This window comes from Lathyrus oleraceus, chromosome 5 (assembly GCF_024323335.1).
Source record: "Lathyrus oleraceus cultivar Zhongwan6 chromosome 5, CAAS_Psat_ZW6_1.0, whole genome shotgun sequence".
NCBI classification, from domain to species: domain Eukaryota; kingdom Viridiplantae; phylum Streptophyta; class Magnoliopsida; order Fabales; family Fabaceae; genus Lathyrus; species Lathyrus oleraceus.
In genome coordinates this window covers 565,834,508-565,855,550 of record NC_066583.1, presented here as the reverse complement: position 1 = coordinate 565,855,550, position 21,043 = coordinate 565,834,508, and the positions used below count along the sequence as shown (strand labels likewise).

General features: G+C 34.5%; 5 protein-coding genes, 1 long non-coding RNA gene and 1 other non-coding gene across 7 annotated transcripts; 1 reads left to right on the top strand and 6 right to left on the bottom strand.

Moving 5' to 3' along the window:
* Positions 1 to 1,073: 1,073 nt before the first annotated feature.
* Positions 1,074 to 1,475, bottom strand: LOC127082093 (uncharacterized). Its single transcript, XM_051022322.1, has one exon. It carries the CDS (start codon positions 1,473 to 1,475, stop codon positions 1,074 to 1,076), a length of 402 nt encoding a protein of 133 aa, XP_050878279.1.
* A 106-nt stretch (positions 1,476 to 1,581) lies between these two features.
* On the bottom strand, positions 1,582 to 2,436 carry LOC127082091 (uncharacterized). The gene has a single exon (XM_051022321.1). The coding sequence runs from the start codon at positions 2,434 to 2,436 to the stop codon at positions 1,582 to 1,584; it is 855 nt and encodes a 284-aa protein (XP_050878278.1).
* A 370-nt stretch (positions 2,437 to 2,806) lies between these two features.
* Positions 2,807 to 3,865, bottom strand: LOC127082090 (uncharacterized). The gene has a single exon (XM_051022320.1). The coding sequence runs from the start codon at positions 3,863 to 3,865 to the stop codon at positions 2,807 to 2,809; it is 1,059 nt and encodes a 352-aa protein (XP_050878277.1).
* Positions 3,570 to 3,676, top strand: LOC127090302 (small nucleolar RNA R71). Its single transcript, XR_007791825.1, has one exon. It is a non-coding gene; the product is annotated as a small nucleolar RNA R71 (small nucleolar RNA).
* Positions 3,866 to 7,968: 4,103 nt separating the features above from the next.
* On the bottom strand, positions 7,969 to 10,414 carry LOC127086478 (50S ribosomal protein L24, chloroplastic). Its single transcript, NM_001426914.1, has 4 exons — positions 10,178 to 10,414; positions 9,673 to 9,711; positions 8,715 to 8,945; positions 7,969 to 8,444 (listed from the first exon to the last, which is right to left on the bottom strand). Exons 1-4 carry the CDS (start codon positions 10,289 to 10,291, stop codon positions 8,244 to 8,246), a joined length of 585 nt encoding a protein of 194 aa, NP_001413843.1. The 5' UTR covers positions 10,292 to 10,414; the 3' UTR covers positions 7,969 to 8,243.
* Positions 10,415 to 13,302: 2,888 nt separating this feature from the next.
* LOC127083214 (uncharacterized) lies at positions 13,303 to 13,730 on the bottom strand. Its single transcript, XR_007788337.1, has 2 exons — positions 13,614 to 13,730; positions 13,303 to 13,515 (listed from the first exon to the last, which is right to left on the bottom strand). It is a non-coding gene; the product is annotated as an uncharacterized LOC127083214 (long non-coding RNA).
* A 1,057-nt stretch (positions 13,731 to 14,787) lies between these two features.
* LOC127082089 (uncharacterized) lies at positions 14,788 to 17,426 on the bottom strand. The gene is made up of 4 exons (XM_051022319.1): positions 16,981 to 17,426; positions 16,795 to 16,893; positions 14,949 to 15,126; positions 14,788 to 14,831 (listed from the first exon to the last, which is right to left on the bottom strand). Exons 1-4 carry the CDS (start codon positions 17,422 to 17,424, stop codon positions 14,788 to 14,790), a joined length of 765 nt encoding a protein of 254 aa, XP_050878276.1. The 5' UTR covers positions 17,425 to 17,426.
* Between the last annotated feature and the right edge of the window lie 3,617 nt (positions 17,427 to 21,043).

The window sequence follows — 21,043 nt, the reverse complement described above, 5'->3', positions numbered from 1 at the left end:
TGTCACAAAATTTGTTCATAGGTTTTGTTTAAAAAATAAAGGTTAAATTAAAATTTAAAATAAATTATAATTGACAATAAAATATGTTTTACCTCTCATTTATTATTTCAAACTGAGGTAAATACTTACTCTTCCCCTCGCATAATAGCAGAGACTAAGAGGTATGTGGCACATTCTTTTCAATTTTGAAACTACAAAAATGTTATTGTTGAGGATCGAAATCGAACCAATAACCAATACAATTTTTCCCTCGGCGTAACTACAACCGAGGGAAAAGATGGAAAGTTCTGATTGCTTTATTGTTTAGTTAGTTTCTAACATAAGAATAAAATCAACCATTTTTCAAAAATGAACAAAAAATAAAAACTCGATCCAACGTCGAGTATTTTTCTCAAAAATCAAACCATTTTAAACCTTTATTTTTAATCGATTTCTACCATTCCCAATTTCTTAAACATTTCATCTTCCACCATTTTCAAACTTTCAAACCATTTTATCAAATCACCTTTCTGCGAACGTTAATCAAACGTTTGATTCAACGCCAAACCATTTTCCCAATAAAAAAAACACTTAATTCTTATTAAACACTTTTCAATAAATATGGAAAAGGAAGGGGTGGATACCACGAGACCCAAATGCTAGAATTCGAAATGAATATCTCGCTCATCCAAACTTTCGCCATCATTCAAAACTTTCAACGCGAATTTTTCAAATATTTTCTTAATCAAACCTAAAAACATCTAAAAATGTCAAACCCTTTTGCAAATAAGATGGAAAAGGAAAGTGATGGATACTAGGAGCTCCAGAGGCTAGGATTCGAGATGGATATCTCGCCCATCCAAGTTCTTGCTATTACTCAAAACACATCCAACATATCAAACTCTTTTCTGTCACCGTGTGATTAATCCTCAAAAGACAGAGAAGTCATCCATGAAAACCTCCATGGAATTCTTAATGATGTCTGAAAATATTTCCATCATGCAACGTTGAAATGTGGCTGGAGCATTGTGCAGTCCAAAAGGAATTCTTCTGAAAGCAAGAGTACCATAAGGACAAATGAATGTAGTATTTTCTTAGTCTTTAGGTGTAATGGCTATTTGGTTGTATCCATAATACCCATCTAAGAAGAAATAATACTCTTTACCAGCCAACCTATCCAACATCTGATCAATAAATGGCAGAGGAAAGTGTTCCTTCCTAGTGGCTCTGTTCAGCTTCCTATAGTTGATCCTCCAGCCTGTAATTGTTCTTGTAGGAATTAATTCCTTCTTCTCGTTGCTGACCATTGTCATGCCACCATTCTTTAGCACACATTGAATTAGAGTCACCCATACATAATTATAGACATGGTAGATAATATCAACATCTAACCACTTGATGATCTCTTTCTTGACCACTTCTTTCATAATAAGGTTCGATCTCCTTTGACTTTCAATGTTATTCTTAGAATTATCCTCCAACAAGATTCTATGCATATAAACTATGGGACTAATCCCTTTGATGTCAGAGATCTACCAAGCAATAAATTTCTTATGCTTCTTCAAAATTGTCAGCAACCGACCCTTTTGCCCAACAGATAAATCAGTAGCCACAATGACTGGAAACTTTTGTCCTGCCTCTAGGTAGGCATATTGCAAATGGGAGTTGCTTAAGCTCCAGCTCAGGTGGAACCTCTACTGATGGTAACCTTTGATTCTTCAGTTTAGTGGATAATTCCAATACCTTTACAGGTTCTTCAGGAATATATGATTTGCATAAGGGTCCACTAATGATACCATCATGTTGAACGTCTTCTTTTTCTAACTTTCCCAGCTCTTGCTCTAACACATTATTTGACTTGAGTAAGTTCTTGTGGATGATTCCTTCCCAACTTGATATCATGGAACATTCAACTACATCTTCTTCAGGATACTGTAAGGCATTGAGTATATTAAACACAACTTGATGTCCATTGACTCTCACAGTGAGTTCTCCTCTTTCCACATCAATTAAAGTCCCACCAGTGGCTAGGAAAGATCTTCCCAACAAAATGAGAGTTTCTTCATCAACATTAAAATCCATGATAATGAAATTATCAGGGAACACAAACTTGTCAACTCTCACTAATACATCTTCTATCTTCCCTTGAGGATAACAAATGCTTATGTCAGCTAGCTGGAGAGTAATTGTCGTTGGCCTGGCAGCTCCAATTCCAAGTTTCTTGAAGATGGACAAGGGCATGCGATTTATACTAGCTCCAAGACCACATAGTGTCTTTCCACGTAAAGTATCTCCTATTATGCAGGGGACAGTAAAACTTCCAGGGTCTTTCAGTTTTTGAGGAAGCTTGCCTTGAACCAATCGGTTGCACTCTTGAGTTAGTGCAATAGTTGCAAATTCTCCTACTCTTTTACTCTTAGTGAGCACATATTTCATGAACTTTGAATAGTTTGGCATTTTTTGGATAGCTTCAATCAAAGGTATATTGATGTGAATCTGTTTTAAGATTTCCATGAACTTTCCAAACTGCTCCTCCTTTTTTGCTTTCCTAATCCTTTCAGGAAAAGGAGGTGGAGATCTTTCTTGAACAAACTTCTGGACTCTGTCGACTTCTGGATATTTTTTTGAATTGGAAGTCACACCAGTAGCCTTGTTGTCGAGATTTTCTTCATTATGTCTTTCTAAGGAAAGCTCCTCATTTGACTTCTCTTCATCTTATGAACTGTCCTGAACTAGCAGTTCTTCACTTGACTAATCGTTTCTTGATGTGGATCTTTCACATCTTTTTTCACTTCTAAGCTTAATGACTTGACAAATTTCGATTTTCTTAACTCCATATGTTGAGGCTAGAGCTTAAGTAGTGCTTGGGAGAGCACATTGATTTTCTTGAACTAAGTGCAGTGGCAATTTTCCCCGCATGGTTCTCTAGATTTTTGATGCTTACTCCTTGTGATTGGAACTGGTCTTTTGTCTCTTGAGTGAAGGATTTTAAAATATTTTTAAGCTGGTTATTCCATTGATTTGCCACAACATAATTAGGTGCATAATAACCAGGAGAAATTTGTGGTTCTTGAGTTACTTGAGGCTTTATTTGATTTTGGTTATTACTCCATGATAAGTTGGGGTGATTGTGCCAACCAGGATTGTAAGTGTTGCTGTAGAGGTTATTATACTTGTTGTTGCTAACATAGTTAACAAAAACAAGGTTTGTTGAGCATTCTTCAAATAAACGAGCACCTCCATAGTACATACAAGAAACCGCTGATGCATTAGTAACCACCTTGATAGGTTCAAGCTTTGTCATTTCAAGAGTCATAAGATTCTTCATCATCTTATGGATTTGAGCCACTTGAGCAACAAAAGTTGTAGTCTTAGTGACTTCATGAACACCAACTGGTCTCTTTTGAGTTGAATTAACATATTTCCTAATGACAGTACATTGATAAGTGTTGGTAGTGATACTCTCAATCAACTTGTAGCCTTCTTCATAAGATTTAGATAAAAGAGCTCCACCACTTGAGGCATCTAACATATTCCTTGAGGAAGGCACCAATCCATTGTAAAAAGTTTCAAGTTGAATACATATTGGTATTCCATGGTGGGGACATTGTCTAAGCAGCTCCTTAAATCTTTCCCAGGCATCAAATAGGGAATCATCGACTCGTTGTCTAAATGAGGTTATCTCATTTCTCCTTTTAGAATTTTTGGAAGGAGGGAAATACTTGGCCATAATGTTTTCATCCAAATCATTCCATGTGGCAATGGGATTAGGCACCAAGGAATTTAACCAACTTTTGGATCTATCCCTAAGAGAGTATGGAAAAAGCCTCAACGTGAATGCATCATCAGTGACACAAGGAATCTTAAAATTACTAGCAATGTCCATGAATTGTCTTAAGTGAAAGTGAGGATCTTCATTTGCGAACCTGAGTATTGGCCAATGGTTTGCAACATCTGAAACATCATGGGCTTGAATTTAAACGATGGTGCATCAACTGTTGGTCGTATGATCCTAGTATTCATGGAATTTGGATCAAAGATTGCATAATTTCTGATGTTTCTCTCCCTATCATTGGTAATTCTAATAACATCATTATCTGCCATGACAACTTTTGCCTCTTCTTCGTCTAACTCTAATTCTGGTACGTCATCCAGAATGAAAGAAGTAGGACTCCATGAAAAATCTCCAGTAAGTTAAAATCTCCTTAGTACTCTGAGAGTTCTTTTAGGTTCAGGATCTCCTCTATAGACTGGATGCAACAACCTGCACATATAACAGTTAAGCACTTGTCGTGACACCAGAGTAGAGAAAACATTAAAGGCTCAAACGCTTAAATAATAAAAAAGAATAGTAATGCATACAAAATCAAAAATGTAACTTGGCACTCCCCGACAACGGCGGGAAAACTTATTGCTTGAAAATGTGTCACATGCAAGTATACATGTATATTTAGAAGTAGCAAGTGATGAAAAGTAAGGGTATTGTACCCTCTAGGAGTGAATGTTACTTGGGTTGATTTTTCAATAAACTATCTTTTTAACGTAAGCATGACCAGAGATAAAAATAATATATGAATGTCATAAGTTCAGTCTTTCCTTCCTAAACCAGATCTAAAAAGTGTAAAGTGAGAGTGAAATGATATCAGATAGTGCATGTTGACCCAATGTCCATTAATGTTATTAAAGTAATTATGTGTTCATGATGTGTAATGTCGTTCCATGAAAGGCCAAAATGATTTAGAGGTGTATTTCTATAACATCAAAGCATGCATTACTAGAGCAAAGGAACAAATCTCTAAGTCATACTTACAACCCTAAAATACATCTATTATATTATGAAATCCTTTATGGTTGTTGTTCCTTGTCTCTAAGTAAACTAATCAAATGAATATCTATATCCTACTATTTTCAACTACTTTTATTATGAAATCCACTTGTTAGATCTCCCATAACAACAAGCTAGTATCTTTTTCTAAGTTGATCACTCAAAGAATCAGATTTGGAAGCAAGTTAACACATAATAAAATAAAGCACTAAACAACACATCACTTAACATAAAAACATCATAACATTAACTTCCTATTGCTCAACATACAAAAAGTTTAGCTCATGATGAGCTAAAAACAAACTACATACATGGTTCTCAAAAGACACATTCATAAACAAATACTGAAGAAGAAATGTAAATCTAAGAGTAACATGAAGACTTCTTCAGATGGATAATCAACAAGAGATGAATCCAGTCGTGCCAGGATTCAACATCTGGTACAGGAAATGATGATAAGAAGAACTTTATTTTCTCTCCACTAACCTCACACTATTATATTTTGTCTTGTGTTCTGAAAAATAATGCTCTCCCTTTTCCCCCTCAATCATCAGCAGAGTCTATTTATAATCCTTCACTAGAGTTTCTTGTGATGTCTTGGATCATGGGCCAAAAATAAGGAAACCAAATCAAGCCCAATACATGAATCATCGACTTCACATCATTCTTTCTGCTTAGCAAGCAAGGAATCAGATATACGGGAACAATTGTGGGGGACAAGGCATCTTGTGACATAATACCACAATAGAGTGTAGACGACATTGTCCTTTTGCGTAAAGTAATGGTTATACTATCGTACCATCTTTGTCTTCTAGTGCCTCTTAGTCTTATCCACTAAATTCAAATGATTTTTCTTCAATACAAAACAACGTTTCCCTCTAGTACGTCATTCCTTCCAAGCTTTCCCTAGGAGCTCAGTTCCTATCTCCATTTAATTTCTTTGGCAAAGTTCATCTTCCTGCTTCAGCTTGCACTCCCATGTGTTGTCCTCTATAATATTGACTTAGCTCGACAGAACTAACCTTAAATCAAGCAACAAACTAATCTAACTAACAAAAGGGATCACCTATTATGCTCCAAGCTAAATGCTATAAAACAACTAAAATAAATTGAAAGTAACAATTAAAAGGACAATAATACTAACAAAATGAAAGAACTAAGGTATACAATTACTCACTAAATATGGGCCATCAACTATGATCAGAGTCTGAACCTCCAATGGTAGAACCACCTCGTTCAGAGTCTGATCCTTCAGAGGCATCCTATTTTGATCTTTCAGAATCTGAGATACTTTGTTTCTCCACATATGTTTTTAACAAGGTTTATTCAAAGTTGGTTACTCAGCTTTATGATCCTGCACACTTGAACATATGTTAGTATATCCACTTGTTATTTAAGTACTTTGTTATCATCAAAGTCTAAGAGATGTGAACAAATCTTGTTCCAACAGACTTCATTGCTCAAGCATACAAACAAGAGACTTCGAATGGTCAAAAGCACACAAGCAAGAGACTTCAAATGCTCAAACACTAAAACAAGAGATTTATGACTATATAACAAACTGTTAAGAGATTTGGGTAACAACTAACTTGATATACAATCATAGGTGTAGACATAATACAACTTAAAAAGACTCTAAGACTTAAGAACTTCTAAAATATACAAAGTGTTAAGAGGTTCTAAGTATAACTATTTTGACAGAGCGATTTCTCATTTAAATGCCAAGGTTTTTTAGTCTTATATTGCATTGTATTAGTCTTCTTTTTCATGTCTTCTGCTCCTTATATAAAGAGGAAGAAAAAAGACGTTGAAGACTTTTACCAAAAGATTGGATAATCTTTGTACTTGTTTGCACACATCAAGAAAACAAATTTACGCAAGAGGAATTATCCGTTAAAGCTCAGACAACAATGAAGAGATTTTTCCTTAAGTCTTAACGTGATCAAAAAGTCTCTGAGTTTATCAGAGTTTCCTCAATTGAAGAAATTATGCTTTAGAGGTTGACTTTCTTCAGACTTCACTCTTTAGAGACTGATCTCTTCAGAGCCTACTTCTTAACTTCCGATGCTTCAAAGTCTGAACCACCAGAAACTAACTTTCTTCAGAGTTGACTTCTTTAAATACTTTGTTATCATCAAAACCCAAAGGATATGATATCAACCAATTTTGTTCCAAGAACATAAACTCCCTCAAGCTCCTTGTTTAAGTGACAACAATAAAGACTTCATGATATGTGCTAACTAGGATTCGGGGTCTGCTTAGCCTAAAATATGTATACACTTATCCCCGACTCAGCTAAATTGAATCAAAACTATTCAGAATATTGACATACCTCCATCCAACTCCCTTTTAGTTTGGAGGTTCATGTATGATAAGATACCTACAGGGATAGCTAATGAGAAGAGGCACCACTTTGGCCTCCAAGTGTTGTCTCTGCAATCTTGAGATGGAGAGTACAAACTACATTTTCTTCCGATGTAATTTTTCAAAGAACCCATGTCTCTGGCTTGGAAGGAAAATCATAACCATCAACTTATCACTATCCTTGGAAGATTGGTTCATCACTGTATAATTAGTAAGTCCAAAAAATGTATTTTGATTATGAAAGTCGCAATGATTTTCCATTAACCAAATATGGGATACAAGAAGCAACTTTAGGTACAAAAATCAGACCCTGGACCTCAACTCAAATCAACAAGATCATGGCCCAAGTGAAAATGACAGGTAACAATTCTCTCAAAACAACCTCAGCTTCTATGACAAAGTTCTCCCTTATAAAAGCCTTTGATGGCAACATTCATCCAACTAGATGGAATTTACAACCCTACTTCTCTTTCCTCTGGTTGTGGTGGCATTTTTAAAAATTGCAATGCAGACTTTATCTTGGCTTTTGCAGAAAGCTTGTCGTGGGACTCTTCCATCTATGCCGAGTTCTGCGCGGTTATGAAAGCTATTGAAATAGGCAAGAGCAAAGGTTGACACACTTTAGAATGATTTTGTAAAGAATATGTTAGACATACTTTTCTTTGAGTTCTTCACATTAAGTTCTTTACATTTTGATGGGGTTAACCTTGCTCCCCTCTCCTGTGTAATCATTTTTCTTTCTCAATATCTAAATATCTGCCAAGATAATTGAACATATGCAAAATTAAGACATCGATTAACATAAACTTCATCTACTCGTAAATAATTTAAACATCCATTTGATACAAAATGAGCAAGTGTATGAATTGTGTGCATGAGACAGTTCTCCAGCAGGTAGAGAGAGTCAAGAACATTTTCTCTCTAAAAAGACAACAAATTCAATTGCTAAGTTGTGTATGAGATCAACATAGGCAACAAAAATAATAACATAATATACACTTAAAATAAAATGAGCAAAAAAATACAAGTACATAGAGTTACATAACTGCTGAATACATGAAGTAATACAGTAAAACTAGGTAGCAGCAACTTCTGCAGTTTTCTTATTAGCTTCCTTCAGTTTCTTCCAATTTTCTTCACTATCAATTATCTCTCCAGTTTTTATCAGGTAGCGAACTCTTTTACCATTTTCAAGAACTTTATGACCTACGCGGCTTGTTACATCCTTTTCTTTGGAGTAAAGCATCACATTTGAACTGTGGATAGGAGCTTCGACCTGGAATTCAAGGCAATGGTTTCTCAATGAATCAGATTAATCACACATCAACGCATGTTTCTAAACCTTCCGGTTCCCAAGAAAAAACGACCTTGGTAATATGAAATTCAGCAGAGAGGTAAGTAAAGCCCAACCAAGGATTGTTACAACAAATATTCGAACACGGATTCTCTCAAACGAAAAATAAAAGTTATATAATACGAGATTATCTAACTCTTGAGAGTGAAGAATTCATGATAATGTTTTTCTAGCAAGGGAGATGATAATCACCTTATTTATTTGTCCGGGTTCTCCCTCTTGGTTACTTTTCACATGCTTTGTCTTCAAGTTTATGTCTTTAACAATGACACTGCTGTTGTGTTTGAAGATCTTAGTAATCTCCCCTATTTGACCCTTTTCATGTCCCGATATGACTTTCACTGTATCTCCAACTTTAACATGCAATTTGTGTAATACGGGAAGGCTGTTTGGTTTACATTCCTTTCGCTCCCATCGTTTAAGCTGCCAGACGAGAAACAGGAAAAAAAATACATGAGTCGAAACAATTTCTAAAGCTACCTAGACAATATATTTATGTCGCTTAAAGGTTTATTCTCGTTTTCATTCTCACAAGATATGAAAGCTTTACTCCATCGTTTAAGACTGTAAAAGAAGTTTTAAATGGATTCTTTGTCAGATATTGTTTTGGGAAGGAACCTGCCATAACTAAAGCTTTTGGCATCCTAGCGGTTCCACAGTGTATTCGCACAGATTTAACTCCTTTTGACCTAATATATGACTAATCTCCGCACAAGTGAGTCATAACTAAGGATCTGCACCCCTTTCCAAGAATGTACTATGCGAGAATCTAACCTAGGTCAACCTCACAACCTCGGCCTGCACAACCAGCTGCGCCATACCCTTCGGGTGATTCTTTGTCAAGTTACACTATTTTTAAATCATAATGTTTTGTTTCTATTAAGTATCTACGGTATTGCAGTTATGTCTTAACAAGTTTTATAATAAAAGGCAATACAGGGCCACAAATTCTGTATAACTCTATATATTGCGGATCAAACTTATATTCTAGGAGTTCACTGGATTATTTTAAACTGCAAACTGCAAAAAGCACAATACTCTGCTGTGATCTCATTATAGTTAACTTCTGGTCCATTTATATTTTGATTTAGCAAAATCTGAAAAGGAATAATAATTTTAGTCATGGATGAGGCAAGAATTTGATACTGACCTTCATTACAATAAGACATTTCTTCTCTGTTGGCTTACCCTGCATATCAGAAATATAAAATTCATATCAAGTTAGTAGAGTAAACTTTTGGCTTACCCTGCACATCGAAATTGAAAACAAGGCAATAACCCCAATTCAGAACTTTAGCGAACCAATTTCTTATAAGGGACTTTGATGGAAAAATGTGTTAATTCTATCAAAATTTGTGATTATCTAGACACAATTATCATGCGAAACTGAAAATAATCAGAATCTATCAAAATTGGAATCTTGAAGACTTAGATAGCAAAATTAAGTTGCAGATACACATAAATTGAAACAATCAAGGGAAGAGCAGTGAGAAAATAGGCATAAAAAAGAAGAAAAATAAAATAAAAATTGAAATGCTGATACCCATAAAGATGGAGTCTTTGAATTGAAAAAAACCCATACGGATAAAAGGAGAAAGGAAGCACGTGGAATGATAAAAACGGAGAAATGAATGGAGAGTAAGAGAATGAGGTACCTGAAGAAAAGGGGAGAGAGTGATGGGAGAGAGAGGTTGGCCTAAGAAAGAGTTGGAGGAGAGGGAGAGTGAGGACATGGAACTCTGAAGAGAAGCCATAGCCATAGCTACCATTGTTGTTGTTGTATGTAACCTCTTGTTCTTTTTTGCTTCTGCTTCTGATAACGATTCTGGATAATATAAAATCTCAAAATAAAAGAGAAAGAGAGAGAAAATGAAGAGAATTTAAAATGGACTATGGGCTTCTAATGGACTATGGGCTTTAAGTAGACTACTTTTCTACTCCTTTTTCTTTATTTTATTAAATTATTATTATTATAATAATTATTAAATTTATTATTATTATTATTATTATTATTATTATTATTATTATTATTATTATTATTATTATTATTATTATTATTATTATTATTATTATTAGCATAACCGGTATAAAAGGTAGAAATGACAATTGACACAATTTATATAGGGTTGAAAAAAATCTTTGTATCTGAGCTCATATATACACTTGTACCCATACTTATACATTATGAATAACTAATTATCCATATTCATACTCGTTTACCCGTATTTTAATGAAAATTATTGATCAATTTATAATTTATTATATTATTTTAAGTTTTTAACAATATTTCAAAGAAGTTAGTGAGTTAAGAAATAATCAAACAATTATATTAAAATAAGTACTAATTTAATAGTAATATATTTAATAAAATTAACCAGTATATATTATATAATAATAATAATAATAATAATAATATTTAAATATATATTATGCTAGTATATACATAAGGTGAATATTAAAGTACTTGCCTGCATCCATTTCCATTTATTTTAGTGCATAATTGATTGTAACCATGTCCTTACCCATTATGCAAAATTTTATACTATTTATTGTAAATAGTTTTTACCAATATCTAATAGGGATGATTCCAATTTTCATTTCTAATAAATGGTCCTACTACAATGTTAGTTAATTTTTCTATAAATTTGGTTTTTGTACATACAGTCAATCTTTCGTAACAATTTATAAATCTTTTTTTTTTAAAGATGGTTAAAATTAAAATTATTGAAAGTATTTATATTTTTTGTTGGGATTAAAGAGGACAAAAGTATACAAAAAATACTAAGGATCCTGTTGATTCAATTGAGAAGATGAAAGAGATGAATTTTTATTAAGGGAAGAGAAGCTGAGGAGACGTGAGCCTCATGAATATGAAAGGAGAAGGGAGGGAATATCATGAAAGATTTTATAAAAGCATAACGATTATAATATATAATTATAAAAAGATTATCGAATACAATAAAATTTAACAAAAAATATTATAAACAAAAACATTATGATAATTAAAAAATAACATTAAAGTATAAACAAATAAAAATAAAATTTAAACATATATAATGATAATAATATGAAGATATAAAAATACAAAAAAATATAAAATGAAGATCAAATTTGCTCAAACTAGAACTTTTAGCATTTTAATAAATTAAATTTATATATAAATAAATAAGGGCAAATATATAATATAATTATAGTTAAAATGAATCACTTCTTATCCCCTTTAAATTCCCCAAAACCAGGGGAAGCAAAAAGTGGGTCATGAGGGATTTTGGTCCCCTCCATTTACCTCCCCTCTCATTTAAATTAGAAGCACCCATCTTTGCATGCTCATCAACAGACAACATAGCCTCACAGTATATGTGTTTCACCCTATACTCAACCATATTTCTCAAACAACTCTTTATGTTGTACATCAGACTAGTTCCCTGTTGAAGCTGATTCTTGCCCTTCCCTAGTAGTTACTAAATCTCCATGCAATCCAATTGAATTTCTGCGTGTTTATAATCTTCCATATGAGCTAGATGAACACCTTCCCACACACCTCATAATTTAGTAACTAACACAAAACACTTGCTTAAAATCTTCACAAAGCCTGCTAACCAATCACCATTATTGCTCATGAAAACTCCATCATGTCCAGCAACCCCATTTTTGAGCACTGCCCCATCAGTATTCAATGCCACCTAATCTGTCTCACGTGGATTCCACTTAATCTCCATAAGAGTCTTTTTCCTAATTATGCTCTTGTTAAGCATCATTGTACTATCTCTATAATGATTGACTTGTACAGAAATGAAGTTTAGTAAGCTATGTGGCATAACATAATCCTTGTTATGTAGTTTTTGGTTGTGCCAATACCACATCGAATGACAAGCTATCACTCAAGTGGAAATCCAATCTTCTAGTTCCTAATAACTCCCCATGTTTATAGACAGTTCAACTCAAGCCAATCTTGTAGTAGAGCATTAAAGAATTTATCATTGAATCTACTTCCAACAAGATGCCTCCAAACATGCTTGACCATGCTAAAATCTCTTAAGGCATGAAGAGTGGATTCCTCCTCCCTTGGAAAAGCAATCCATAAGGGATCACCAAGACCTCTATGATGCAACATCAATTTGGTTTCAACACCATTATGATGTGTCAATCAAATAAAAGACCTAACCCTCTTAGGTACTTTGATTCTCCAGATCCACTACAACAAACAAGACCTTAGACAGCGCTTTTTTTAGCCTTAGACAGCGCTTTAAAGCGCTGTCTAAACCTCCGCTGCTAAAGGTTTAGACAGCGCTTTTTTAAATCTTAAAAGCGCTGTCTAAGCCCCCCCCTTAGACAGCGCTTTGGCCAAAAGCGCTTTATAAGACCCTCTTATTTTAAATTTTTTAGGTATACCTTAGACAGCGCTTTTGAAAAGCGCTGTCTAAGCCCCACCCCCTTAGACAGCGTTTTGGCCAAAAGCGCTTTCTAAGACCCTCCTATTTTAATTTTTTTAGGTATACCTTAGACAGCGCTTTTCAAAAAGCGCTGTCTAAGCCCCCCCCTTAGACAGCGCTTTTGCCTAAAGCGCTTTCTAATCCCCCCCTTAGACAGCGCTTTTTACAAAAGCGCTGTCTAAGGTATTCGAAAATTTTTGAAGCTTTTGTTTTAAACCACATTTTTTCCAGGTTTATAAACCAGAATTTCTACCTGTTTTCAACCAGATTTTGACAGACAATTATCACATTTTATATATGCCATTTTGGCCTTTTTTCTACCAATTTTTGGCTAACAAATATATATATATACCAATTCAAACCAATTTTGCCTTAAATGTATCAAAATATATACAAATTTATGTACACATTTACAAGTCATAACATATACTACAAATGTACACATTAATTACACAAATTTATGAACAAACATTGAGCTCTATCATGAATTGACACCACTCCTCTTTGATTTCGTCCACTTGATCCTTTGTATAAAATGCACACTTGAATTCATCAAAGTACTACATAATAATATAACATATTTTGAATTAATTCCAACTATTTAATTATATGAGATATGTGTAAATATAAAAATAACTCATAAGTTAGAAATACATACATCGGTGGGAATCTTTAATCGGCCCAAAGCAAGAGTATCTCGCATAAAGTAAACCGGATTAACACCTCTTTTGAAACATAAAGTAAACCGGATTAACATAAAGTAAACATCATTAACATAAGTTGTTTAATTAATAAAACAAAGTAGACCGGATTTACCTAATATATGTATTGACAACGGTGACGCCGATTTCTTCATGACTAAAAACTTGCATGAAGTCTTCATTACCAATCATTTGGTCGTAATCAAAGCCGAAAATCCCTACCTCCATATGTACAGTCCGAACACCTCCGGTCGGTATATCGGTCATCTCTAGAAATGTCCTGAGGCACGACCTATACTTGGTGGTAGGTTTTTTCCTAGCTACGGTCTTCTTAGCACCAGAACTTTTTACCCGTGCGGAGGCGTTGCTAACCTCCTTTTTTGTTGTGCGGAGGCATTGCTAACCTCATTTTCTTGAAGCTACATGTCATATAAATAGTTAGATCAAATTAAGAATGTAACAACTTCCATGAATATATGTCATATAATTGTATATTACCTCTTTTCTTGAAACCGTGGACTCGGTATGCCGTGGAATCGCATTATCTTTTGATTTGGATTTTGTGGGAGTCTATTTAACATAACCAAGGAAAATATGTAAGTAAAATTTTAAGCATAAATTTTAAACTTTGAATATACACATTAAAGTTAACATAAGTTTTAAGCATACCTCATATCCTACGCATATGAGGTTTGTCGGCCATGCAACAAACGAACCTACTGCTTCGTGCACCGTTGTTGCATCCGAATCATCGCTAGGATATGGTAATGTTGCATTCGGCTCAACTGCAATATCAACTGATACCTTCAAACATCCAGCAGGGAGCTCTCTAGTGTGGAGTAATACTCCGCTAACGTTATGCACTTTTCCCTTGCCAACCATCCGATAGTATGGTGACGACAAATACAGCTGACAATGGGAAATGCCCTAAAACCAATAATAACAAGAAATCGTTAATGTGTATATATGTCAAATACATAATTTAAGCAAATAGTTCAATTTATGACAATTATATGTAATTACCTCTGGTCTAAGGGGGGGTAATTTGTAGAGTCGTAGGTTTGAAGCTATATCTCACAAATTCTATCAAAAAGACATGAGCATTTGAGCTTGACAACATGGACCCAGATACTAAACCTTTGTCAATACAAGGAGCAAACCAGAGAAAAATAATCCTGTTCACTCATCACTGCAGTTGATCGGAATACTTTTCTACACAGCCTAGGACAAAATAAACTACCACGTACAAGGATTACTCAGATGAAAACTGTCCAATATTAAGAAGACATTACCTTTGTCTCTAACAATTCTTCGTGAAATTTCATTTAGAATCTCAGCAACTTGTGAGTCCTTTAATGCAGAAGCTCTCCTTAATTGAATTAAATCAGCTACAACATCAGGGTTGAATGGTTTCTCGTTCATAGCATATCGAATGTATTTGCGCAAAATTTCTTCCAAGACAAAACCTGTCTGGATATGAATTTTTTGTTACTTAAAATCAATGACACATGCAGAGGAAGTCAAAAGTATGGTAAGCCAGCAAACAGAAAAATGAATTTCCATGAGATTTTTCCAGCCAGCAAAATGAAAGCTAAGAACTACTTTCATGATCTAGACAGATGGCATGATCTTTTATTAAAGAAACATTTGCACAGAAAAAACATATCATGATTAGGAATCGAAGCATATACACATCAACAACAAAAGTTTCACCTAAGGTTAGACAGGTAAAATCCAATATTTTAGACAGACCGTTAATATATATACTACAAAGAATATTACAATGACTTGATGATGGTAATTTTATACAATACCAGTTTAGAACTTATGGTCTTTTAGTGGAATCATTGTTCTTATTTTGTAAAACCAAGATACATTATCAATAATAACGAAACCGATATAAATAGGAGCAAATAGCCAAATACTCAGCCTTATAGATTAGTATGTAAAAGAAAACAGTGTTTCTAATGCAAATGATAAGCAATCAAGTATGTCAAGTTACCCCTATCTGATAGGCACTCGTGCAGAAGAACATAAAAAAAGAAAAATAAGTTATCATTATTTAAAAATTAAAACTAGAAATCAGTTCATGATTTAACCTTGTGCGGAATACCAGAAAAGGAGAAGTAACAAATGATTCAATTCAGTGTTCTGAATATGAGATTCACTATATGTAGTTGCAGATAGTGTTACGACTATCGTGATAGTGAAATATTTTACCTTGCTGTGGATTTTTAATCTGTTACCCTAGCATTGTATGACACTGATTCTCAACAGATAAGAAGAATCTACTCTGCTGTCAGTTATACTATTGCTACAAACTTCTCCACATACTTCCTATCAAGGTAGCACTTGTTACATTACAACCCAAAAGAAAAGGAGGGCTGAAGATCAACTGGCCTAACAGTTGTCTCATGGGCCCAAGGAATGGGAAGTGTAAGGAGAAACAAAGGACAGTTGAGAAAGAATCTTGTGATGGAAGAAGGGGAGCTAGTTGAGATGGGAGAGTTAGTTAATGATGGTGGGGAAGTTATCAAATAGTAGGAGAAACATATGTTAGTTGTGAATAAAGAGTTTCCCTATGTAATCAAATTATTATCATCAATAAATCTTGTATTTACATCTATCTTGCGGGTTTCTTTAATTTCAAATAGTTGAGAATATTGGTTTGTATCAGAAATCAACAAACATGGGGAAGAACAAAGCTTCTCTACCCATTATTGACGCAGATTCAAAAAGTGATTCCATAACCCCTAGACAAAATGTGAGGCCATATATTATTCAACAGCAAATGTCAAATAATGACCACATGTCATATTCAAGGTTTTAGAAAAAGGTCTGCAACTGCAACACAGACCTGCAATATCAAGAGTTTTTCTATATCTCTATGACTATAAAGTGTCAGCAGTTGCAGTCACATTTGTATACAATTTTTCACAATAACAAAGATTGCGACAAAAATTAATTACAAACTCAGGTCTACAGCGAAAATATAAAGGTTTTAGATGTCTCTACAACTGAAATCGCGGTTGCATTTGCTCGCATTCTGCGATAATATCATGGTTTGCAGCATAACTACAATCACAATTTAGAATCATACCCAACTACAATTTAAAGTAAATATTTTCTATAACTCACCTTATTTTCGATTCCTTTGAGATCATCAACCTTAACTTCATCTCGTCCTCTTTGTAACAAATCATCAACAGACTTACACAACAACGCATTTTTACCAACCTGAAACAAACAAACAAACAAACAAACATTATAATTTCCTATAAGCGCAATGAACAAAAAAAAATCCAAAGAAACAAAAAAACCAACCAATTTCCTGCGTTGTGCTTTGGGAGAACTGAATTTCCTAACGGTTTTAACAAACGCGATAACGAAAGTGAGACCAGCATAACCAAGAGGAACGGCGAGAATCCACGACAACGAAGTGGGACCCACTCTCGGACCGGGAATCGCTTGGGTAACAGAACCGGTGAACTCAACGAGGTCGAGAGCTTTTTCTTGAATCCACGAAAGTTCCTCTTCTACTTCAACCTCAACAACTTCATCTTGTCTAGATTGTTTAGGGTTATTGTTACTGGAAGGGTTTTTCGATGATGACGCTGAAGCAACGGTTGAGATTGAAGTAGGTGATGATAAGAGTGGTTTTGGGTGGAGTGTAGGGAAAAAGAAGGGTTGAGATTGAAAAGGGGTTAGGGATGGGTTTTTGTTTGGGAGAGAGAGAAAATGGGAAGTGAGAGAAGAAGTGAAAGCCATTGGAATGGGTTTTTTTTAAATTGAAAGACTTTAAACAGCGCTTTCTCAAAAGCGCTGACTAAGGTCTATATTTAAAAGCGCTTTCTAAAAGCGCTGTCTAAGGGGGGGTCTTAGACAGCGCTTTCTAAAAGCGCTGTCTAAGACCCCCCCCTTAGACAGCGCTTTCATTATTTTTTTAGAACATTTTCCGTGTTTTATTTTTATTTTAACCTTAGACAGCGCTTTCTTTTAAAAGCGCTGTCTAAGATGCGCTGTTAAAAAACCTTTTTGGCGTAGTGATCCTACTCCACTTAGTGTCCTTTTAATCCTCACTCAAATTGTTGATCTTAGGAAAGGCACTAGATATGGTAAAGCACCCACTGTTAGTGTCATTCCACCTGCAATGATCCTTCTCATACTCATCTCTGAGTGGTCGAATATCGATGATTATAGTAAGCATCTCATGATTGAAATATCTTTTAAGCATACTCCAATCCCATTATGCACTCAGTAACACAATCAGACACATTCCTTTGGTTAAGACCTTCAATAGGAACAATTGAATATTCCTACAGTCTAATACCAGGACCTAACCAGCAGTCCTCCTAAGCTCTAACACTTCTTCCATCACCCACAAGCCAGATGGACATACTCTCCAACAATTCCCAATTATCAATAATATTCTTCCATAAACTAGAATCTTGCACTTTGGCATCCACACCATGATTAGCTAGGATTCTTTTCTCATACTTTCCTCTCACTGCCCTACACCACAAAGCTTTATCCTCACGCTTGAAATTCCAACCAAGCTTTGCAATGCATGCCTTGTTCATGTCTGTCAGTACCCTTAACCCTAAACCACCATATTTTTTTGGCTATGAAATCTTCTTCCACTTGACTGCGCACATGCGTTTATCACATGTTTCCTCTCCCCAAATGATTCGCCTTTGTATATTTTAAATATTCTTAAGACGAGTCTTTGTTAACATGGTTGTCATTATAGAGTAGGTTGAATGGACTCTAAAACTGCCTTAGCCAAGGTAGTTATACCAGCAAAATACATATGTCTTCCTTTTCAACCTGTAAGTTTATAGTTGATTTTATCAATCAAGAATTGGTAGTCTTTGATCCTAGGGCTCCTACTAGTTAAGGGAACACCAAGATAGGCCTCTAACTCATTTTTTCTTTGATGTTGGACATAACTAGAATCTTCCTTATGATGTGCATATTAGTGTTATTAGAGACCAATATGCTAGATTTATCACAGCTGGCCCTCTGGCCAGAACACTTGCAAAAAGCTTCTAGAACTTCCATTATATAAGACATCTTCTTCTTAGTGGCATTCCCAAACAAAAGGAGATCAGCTGCAAACATGAGGTGTGATATGATATATCATGAATTTCCAGCTTTAATACCTACCTAACTACCATCATACACTATATCACTTATCATATGAGAATGTTTGTTCATGCATAGCACAAAGAGGTAAGGAGATATGAGTTCTCCTTTCTTAATACATTTCCTACTTTCAAAGTACACTCCTTTTTGGCCATTCCATAACACATTCACCTTGGCATAAGAGATCGATTCCATGATTATGTGTAGAACTTTGTCAAGGATACCAACTTCCTTCAACACATAAGCCACAAAATCCTAATTCATCATATCATAAGCCTTATACAAATCTATCTTGACAGCTAAATAACCTTTATTCCCTTTGAGTTTATTCATACTATGTATCATTTCATTAGCCACCACAATGTTTTCATGGATACTCCTATTAGGATTAAAACCAGTTTGGAAAGGATAAACTATATAATTAATGCTCTTTTTCATTCTATTAACAACAACCTTGCTCAAGACCTTATATATGGTATTGCACAAGGATACTATTCTAAGCTGATTAACATTTTGAGGAGTAATCACTTTAGGGATAAGACAGATTGTTCATATGAATTAAATATTTTTATGTTGCGGTTAATTAAATATCAATTTTATTATAGTTGAATTTTTTAGTATATACCATAATCAAAGCAAATAAAATCAAAGTTTTCTCTATAATAATATTATTGTATTGGAGTGGGATTTTTATATCAAAGTAAGTATACACCCCTATGAATAAATTTTAGAGCTCTTTGATTCTCAGACTCATAAATCACATTTTCAAAATCATGATTCCAAGTAATATCAAGACCATGAGAAATGGTTTGAAGCTCAACATTAATATTAGATGTGAAACCACAACTTCTTACAAAACATGTGATCCAACCTCTAGAAGAGTTTCTCAAAAGACCAATAAAGCCGGATAGCCCTTAATTACCAATGAAACTACCGTCTTCATTGACCTTTATCACACTTTCTAGGGGGGTGTCAAGACACAAGTCTAGAGTATGATATCTTATTAGAACCATAAAAATATTACTTGGTAGAGTGTAAAAGAGTAGTTATTTGGCTAAGAATCTTCTAGAGATCGATTGTTGTCTTTGAAAGATTCTTCGTTACGATATTTTCAAATCATCCAACAACAAATCAGAAACGAAAGGCCATGATTGACGACCATATTAATTTTCATCCAATTATATATCTTCTTCATAAAAATGAATATGCGATGAAAAATTGAAACTATTCCAAACTTGCATGGCCTTAGGGCAATCTTTAAAAGCGTGTAAGATGGTTTCATTAGCTGCACCACATATATAACAAGAGGCATTTGTTGACATGTGATAGTGACGTATGTATAGTTGGTAGGTAACTTCCCATGCATGATAATCCAAACAAAATCACGAATATTTTCAGGTTACTTGAGGTTCCAAATCCAAGACCAAGTCATTGTTTGAATATGAGGTGAATTGGACACAAAGGTTAACCAAGAATAAGCTAATTTGGTATAATAAGTACATAATACTGAAGGTTTCCAAATAAGAATATCATCTGAGTTATCATTAGTAAAGACACTAGTCATTTCCATTTTTATCCCGAGGAAGATGAGTGGGAGTGATATTGAAATTCCAAGTACCATAACTGCAAACATCTGTGATATGTTGGTGCATATACTACTCATCCACCAAAGAAATTTTGTTACAAATTATACCATTTGGGAGCCATTTATCATACTAAATGGAAATTTCCCTCTCCCTACTATGGTGATAAAACCTGGACCGAGAGCTTCAATTGCTTTAACAATAGAAATCCACGTGTGTGATGCTCTATCGTAATTATCCGCCTTTAAGATGCCATATACATAATTATATCTAGCTGATAATAACTGAACCCACAACTTGTCAGGATTGTGAAGAGCATTTTCTACAGTGCCTCAATTAAGGATAAAATAACTCTGAAGAAGGCCAATGAGGATTTCTAAATGCGGTATAATACGTCAAACCAAGACCTTAGAGACAAGCTTGAAGATGACATTACATAGACTAATGAGTCTAAAATCAGTAAGACTTTGAGGTTCGTCAATTTTATGGATATGCATGATAATGGTCTCAGTAAAATCACCAGGGATGTGACAAAAAAGGCACCATACACTAATTTTCAAATATCACCTCCTACAATACGCCAGTATATAGTAAAGAAAATGGGTCGGAATCCATTAAAGCCTGATGCTTTGTACGAAGACATAAAGTAGATAACATCT

Bases quoted from the DNA above. Each gene is read 5' to 3' on its own strand.
- LOC127082093 (XM_051022322.1), bottom strand. From the start codon at position 1,475: ATGCATAGAATCTTGTTGGAGGATAATTCTAAGAATAACATTGAAAGT.
- LOC127082091 (XM_051022321.1), bottom strand. From the start codon at position 2,436: ATGCCAAACTATTCAAAGTTCATGAAATATGTGCTCACTAAGAGTAAA.
- LOC127082089 (XM_051022319.1), bottom strand. From the start codon at position 17,424: ATGGCTTTCACTTCTTCTCTCACTTCCCATTTTCTCTCTCTCCCAAAC. The intron at 15,127-16,794 runs GTGAGTTATAGA...ATTCATATCCAG, and splicing joins TCAAAGGAATCGAAAATAAG to ACAGGTTTTGTCTTGGAAGA. The intron at 14,832-14,948 runs GTAATGTCTTCT...ATGAGTGAACAG, and splicing joins AAGAATTGTTAGAGACAAAG to GATTATTTTTCTCTGGTTTG.
- LOC127082090 (XM_051022320.1), bottom strand. From the start codon at position 3,865: ATGGACATTGCTAGTAATTTTAAGATTCCTTGTGTCACTGATGATGCA.
- LOC127086478 (NM_001426914.1), bottom strand. From the start codon at position 10,291: ATGGTAGCTATGGCTATGGCTTCTCTTCAGAGTTCCATGTCCTCACTC. The intron at 9,712-10,177 runs GTACCTCATTCT...TCTGATATGCAG, and splicing joins CTCTCTCCCCTTTTCTTCAG to GGTAAGCCAACAGAGAAGAA. The intron at 8,445-8,714 runs GTGATTATCATC...CTTGAATTCCAG, and splicing joins AACCCGGACAAATAAATAAG to GTCGAAGCTCCTATCCACAG.